We start from the raw sequence: 6,710 nt of genomic DNA, 5'->3' as shown, positions 1-6,710 counted from the left end.
CACTTTGCATCGTTTTATAAAATTAGGATTAGTGTTCTACTAGAAGCACTAATCAGCAATGACTTGGAGATACTCCTTTTTTAAATTCCAAAGAGGATTTAAACTCTACGCCAGAGACAAATATACAATTGGAACACTCTCATACAGTTCTGGGTGTCTTGGTTTACCTTATTTCATTCATGGCGTTAAGTAGAGAAATCCCATGCAATCTTTGAAAGAACAGAGGGGTTCCAAAGTTGTTCATATCAACACTTCAAATCACAGTAGTTCAAATCAATAACTCCGCAATTAGCATGAATAAAAAGGACATTGACACTCGCCTTATTCCTTGATATGGGATCTTACTATGTTGTTTCCCTGTGATACAACAGTGAGTATATTGAAAGTAGTTCATTGGCCTGGGAAATGTCTTGAAATCTGCACGAGAGGTGGAGAACTTCATCAAACTACATCTACCCCGGTTAACATTGACGGCGCCATAGTGGAGATGTTTGAAAGCATCAAATTCCGAGGAGTAAATACTACCAGCAACTTGTCCTGGACTAGCCATATCGAAGCAACGGCCAAGAAAGCACACCAACGTCTCTACTTCCTTAGAACGCTTAGGAAGTACGGCCCATTGAATAGAAACAACCCCAGAGAAATGTGAAGCAATGATAGAAATATTTTGTTAAGTAGTACAGAAATAAAATTTATTAAAGAAAAAAAGTATACAAAGTTTCACTGTACATCTTAAAACAGGGTGCTAAAGATTACAAATACAAATCTATATCTTACTAATTTTCTGTGTTTGATGGGTGGGCGTATTCAACTGATAGGGAAGAAGAGATTATGCAAAGTCAAATTGAACCTCCTTTGATGTATATTTGGCAGGCAGTTGGATGAGCCTCAATATGAGGATTAGCTCTATTTAACCAAAAACTTGAAACAAAGTATATTTACCGGTATTTAATTTAGGCAAGATTATTTTTGTTATAGTTTGATCATGCATACAATGAAAATGGATAAAGGTGATAACCTGAATATACATCATGCGGACTGGTCGACTTCTACATTGTGGCGATCATGATTTGTGAACTTTTAAGTCTGATAAAGTCTTCTTTGAAAGATAAAATTGTAAATTGTTTTTGCCACAGGGATAAAAATCTGAAACCTACTTGGTAACTCCATCGTCTAACCATGGCAGTTGAATAAATCCTAAACAGTCATCAAGTAGCTCATCCAAAAAGCTTATTCGCAACACTCGCTGTTGGAAGATAACCTTTTGAATTATTTGCAACAATAAGCTACCCAGGCTGACATAAGAAAGCTGGAGCACCGATGCCAATAGAAAATAGGGTTAAAGGACAGAATATCAGCAAATTTATCGTTAAATGTATTTAATTTACCAATATCAATGTTTCTTATGTATGATTATGAGGATGGGAAATGGCTTGGTAGCGCTTCATAATAATAATAAATGATGCAGTAAAGAATGATAGAATGTTTCCGCTTGTTGATGATGAATACTGGCACAATTTAAAAACACGGAAGAAGAGAATTAGAGATAAGCTAAACATTTTTCAGTGGAATGGAAGAATGTAACACTCTCAGTGATAATCTATTGTTTAAAGAGTTTCCATAAATATTTGCATGCATGAATTCAATAAATTATTGGAAATACTGAAGGTGATGGAGAGCGAGACTATCAGAAAGATATAATTAATAGTTCAGTTGATCTAATGAAATACGGGTGTTTCAGTGGCTAATCAGTCTGCGTAACACTTACAAGCTATTACTTATCTAAATTGACATAAACAAAAATGTTTCATTAAAGCCTACCAGGAAAATGTTTTACCATTTAATTAGTTTGGTTTAGAGATACAAAATGGAAACAGGCCCTTCGGCCCACCGAGTCCGCACTGACCATCGATCATTGACATTAGTTCTATGTTATCCTATTTTGCCATCCACTCCCTACAGACTAGGGACAATTTATAGAGGCGAATTAATCTACAAATCGACAAAAAAATAACTACAAAAGTAGTTGTTTGCTTCTGTGGCCTGTTGAGGTGAAATTGAGACGATTTCAATGAGGCATTTCAACATATGGCAACTCTTGAGATGGGGTAACAAGAATATTAATGACCATACCATTTAAATGTATTTCAAAATGCAATCCTTGTGCAAAAAATGATCCAACTATGTTTTTCTTCACATTACATAATTACATTGCTCACAGCAATTGAATTGATCATTTGGATAGGTGCTTGGATGGAAAGGTTTAGAAGGATGTGGACCAAATGCACACAGGTGGGACTAGTGTAGATGGGGCACCTTGGTTGGCATCAGCAAGTTGGGCCGAAGGGCCTGTTTCTATGCTGTATGATTCTAAATAAGAGTAAGGATTTTTAGATTTAATCATTACTTGCAACAAAAACACTAAGTTCCCAGACCATGTACATTTGCAGAATTTGGAGAAAAGGATTTGAGAGAAATACCACTTAATTTAAGTCTTATGTAGTCGATTCCATATAATTACAGAATAGTTTTTTTTTTAAATTCCTATGCAGACCCAGGCAATTAATTGTGCAGCCAGTGGTCAGAATAATAGCCATTGAATGATTAATACAAAACAAAAATTAAAGAGATGAATCTGATAAATGTCCTGTGGCATGATATATTTTGAATTCAAATTTAAACATACTTGTAATGAATGTCATTTCAGAGTACAATATAAGAGTTTTCCTGTGTAAAAAATAAACAAGTACAGTTTAAAAGCTTGTTTAAAGTTTGTGCGGCCAACATTGACCAGTAAAAATGCAACTGGCAATGTGTTGGTATATCAAATAGATTTCAAAGATGGTACCTCTGTATTAGAAGGCACCTGTTGTCCAGTTTACACCATTCGGCAAGATAGATTTAGATGAGTCGTTGCACACATGCAGTCATGAAAGAGTGGCCTTTCTCATGCAAGGTAGAGGTGAAATAGCCATTTTTAATCATTCTCAGAGCTAGTTACAAAACATTTTGGATAGAAAACCTACAGCAGATAGGATCAGTAGATTTCGCAGACTGACAGAGAAAAATCACTACATATGGAATAAAAATGTAAATGATCATGTTAATATTTAATTATACAGGTCGGGCCTCCTCTCCTTGGAATCAGAGTACTGATGCAGAGAAGAAAAATGTATTGTCCCATCACTGGATTGAAATAACAAATATTTGATGCAAGGCAGTTGTGACAGAGAAAGACAATGCAATCTGGTCTCATCAGTTAAAGGAAAGAAAAATGTCATAGACTGGCGAGATTATCTGCTCCTAAACTGTTGCCCAATACTTCACGTGCTCAAATAGACACAAACAGCATTGATCTTGACTATGTTTTCCACAATAGCACAGTTCCCAATATAATGTCTTCCCTAACATTTTAGTAATGTAGCTGTTAGAAACACCAACAAAATCTTGCTCCAGAATGAGTGTCTACGGTCAAAATGGTGAAAGGGAGAAAAGTTGGAATGCAACATATAGTTTAGAGATACCGCATGGAAACAGGCCCTTCGGCCCATTGGGTCCGTGCCGACCAGCGATCCCCGCCCATTAACACTATCCGACTCCCACCAGGGACAATTTTTACATTTACCAAGCCAATTAACCTACAAACCTGCACGTCTTTGGAGCGTGGGAGGAAACTGAAGAAAACCCACTCGGAGAAAACCCACGCAGGTACCGGGGAGAACGTAAAGCTCCGTACAGACAGCAGTAGTCGGGATCGAACCCGGGTCTCCGGCACTGCATTCGCTGTACGTCAGCAACTCTACCGCTGCGCCATCGTGTCCTAACTCTCCATGATCTAACTCTCCTGAAAACTCATCTATTGATATAGAATGAAGAACAGGCACTTCTATACAATACTGGTGTAAACAAATAACTTTAAAAGTGTATCATAGGTCAATATCATCTTTCAAAAAGAAATATTTAACTTCTGCAATGCTCGAGTCTGCAACAATAAACGAGACTAACTATTTAATCTTGTAATCAGTGGATGTTGATGATCTTTTTCTACTCTTTATCGGATCGGTTGTAAACAACAACTGATTAGCCAGAACACGTACTAGCATAATACTTGATCAGCCGCCTTCATAATTATGTTTATAGTTGTCATCCTTAGGCTTTATTAATTCATTAAAAATTCAGTTTAAAAACGAAAATGAAAATTCGGTGTTGAGTGTCAACAAAAGTCTTCGGCTCTTCTCTCAAACTGGGAGTGCGTAAACTCTTGAAAATAATTAGTTCCATTAACAATCATCTGTGATCATATTAAGATTATTATTTTCATAGCATATCAATATCCCATGTAACTGCAGATTCTTTCTGTAACTGCACCAGATAATTAAAGCAACCAGAAAAATATATTAATTTAAAGTATTTTATAATTAGGATTTAATTAATATTAATCATATTATCCTGTGCAACATGTTCCCTAGCAATATCATAATTTATTGATGGGCAGTGGTTGCGGTAAACTATACTAAAGAAAATTTTCAATTACAAGATAATATCAAACATTACACTCAGGTGTCAAAGAATTGACATCAAGGTGCCAAAGCTAAAGAAATTCTACCAGCAGGTAATGTCTTGGAGAAATCAGTCAGATTGTTTCTGTCGATCCACTGAGATTTCCAGTACATTCTTTAAAATTCATTGTTTTTAGCTGAGGACAACATGACGATCAAAGACTGATTTCCTTTGTTCTTGAACTTGTCTTTTCCAGCGCTGCTGTGCATATTCAACTTTATTCAACATATTAGAACGTGAACGAGAATGGGAGAGCACATCATGGGCGTTGGCAAATGGTTGTGTGTCCTAAAAGGAAGCAAATGCACTTTAGACAAAATAGAAGTAGATATACAAAATAATCAATGAAAGTAGAAACCTTGGACTAACAGATATCTTAGAGCTATACACCATGGAAACAGTCCCTTCAGCCCAACTTCTCCTTGTCGACCAAGATGCCCCATCTGCAATAGTTCCACTTGCCCGAGTTGGGCCAATATCCCTCTAAACCTTTCTATCCATGTACCTGTCCAAATGTCTTTTAAATTTTGTTATAGTATCTGCCTCAACTATCTTCTCTGGCAGTTTGTTCCATAATCCCACCACACTGTGTGGAAAAAGTAACCCCTCCCCCCTCCAGTTTATTAAATATCTTCCCTCTCACCTTCAACCTATGTCCTCTGGTACTTGATTCCCCCAATCTGGATAAAATACTCTGTGCTATCTACTCCCCTCATGATCTTATACATTTAAGATCATCACTCATCCTCCTGCGTTCTAAGGAAAAAGTCCTAGCCTGCTCAAACGCTCCCTATAGCTAAGGCCATCAAGTCCTGGCAAGAATCTCATTAATCTTCTCTGCACTCTTTCCTGCAACAACATCTTTCCTATAGCAGGTTTATGCAATTCATGATGCTGAATCGATTCGAGACGTTTATAAGGTTGTGCCACTTTACTAGGAAAAGTTATTGCTAACCATATGATAAACTATTCTACCTACTGCAAACATGTCTAATTCTGCATTTTCAAATGCATTTGCATGTGTAGCTGTTTCATTCATTTGCCACTATCTAAAGTGAAACTTGGAACAACCTGTTGAAAACCACTTAAGATTATGTACAGGTCAACCACCAATTTTCCTGGTGGCTCGGCAACTCCTTTAATAGAGACAAAAATCCCCCCCCCCCCCCCCCCCCCCCCCCCCCCCCCGGAAGTCCCAACGATAATGTGGTGCCTAGACCGGGTGAGGCGGCCAATCTTGACCGTATCAGGGTTTATGTGACCGATTGACGGGTTGAATTTGCCCCCTGCGGCCGGGGCTCTAGAACTCCGGCAGCTCCGTTCTATAGTCAACTTCCAAGGCCAACTTTGCGGGCTGACATTTCGGCACCAGCCTAGGCGGATCATTGCGATACCGTTCCAGAACCAAGTGTGCCAGAAAGTAGATGAAGAAAGAAAAAGAGTAAAAGAAAATGGTGGAATTGTAATTCAGGGCGATGAATCAATTGGAAACATTTATTTGGTTGTACAACCTTCCTAGGAAAAAATATTATTAACCATATGAAAAACAGTTTCCAATAGCAGAGCAGCTGTGTTTCATTCAATTACCATTACCTAAGCAGAACTTTGCAATAACCTTTGTTGTAAATGACTTCTTTATGTAATTCACGATGTTTAATCGATTGGCAATTTATACAATCTTCACAGGAATTGCCAACTGCATGAGAAAGCATTTCACTTTGATTGGAAACTTTTAATTATATTGTGCGACCTTACTAGGAAAAGTTACTGCTAACTGTCTGAAAAAGCATTCTACATGGCAAATAGTCTAATTTGGTGCAACCATTGCAGAGTAGCCATGTTTCATGTAATTGCCAATAACTTGAAATAGCCTTTCTGTTGAAATACCCTTATTATTGAAATTCAACATAACTACCACAAAAGTGAGAAATGCTACAACAATAAGTGTGTGGAACAAATCGATCTCATTGTGCAAAAATATACTGTAAAAAGTTAAAAACCTTTTATTTTATCTGCATTGAAGCCAGTGAGTTTAATGGGAGCAGAGAAACGTGGCCGCAGTGGGTTTAAATGAGCGTAAGAACCAGGACCACAGCAAGACAGATGCTGAAACTACAGCATTTCCAAATAATCCAATAAATTCATTTTTT

General features: G+C 37.4%; 1 protein-coding gene across 1 annotated transcript in view; it reads right to left on the bottom strand.

Moving 5' to 3' along the window:
- Positions 1–678: 678 nt before the first annotated feature.
- The window catches only part of tmem9b (TMEM9 domain family member B), a 29,911-nt gene continuing 23,879 nt past the window's right edge, over positions 679–6,710 (bottom strand). Inside the window, exon 5 of the mRNA XM_033038983.1 lies at positions 679–4,848. Within this exon, the coding sequence (XP_032894874.1) occupies positions 4,693–4,848 (156 nt within the window). The 3' untranslated portion in view covers positions 679–4,692. The remainder of the gene's footprint in view (positions 4,849–6,710) is intronic.

This window comes from Amblyraja radiata, chromosome 20 (assembly GCF_010909765.2).
Source record: "Amblyraja radiata isolate CabotCenter1 chromosome 20, sAmbRad1.1.pri, whole genome shotgun sequence".
NCBI classification, from domain to species: domain Eukaryota; kingdom Metazoa; phylum Chordata; class Chondrichthyes; order Rajiformes; family Rajidae; genus Amblyraja; species Amblyraja radiata.
This window is presented reverse-complemented; position numbering and strand designations above follow the sequence as displayed.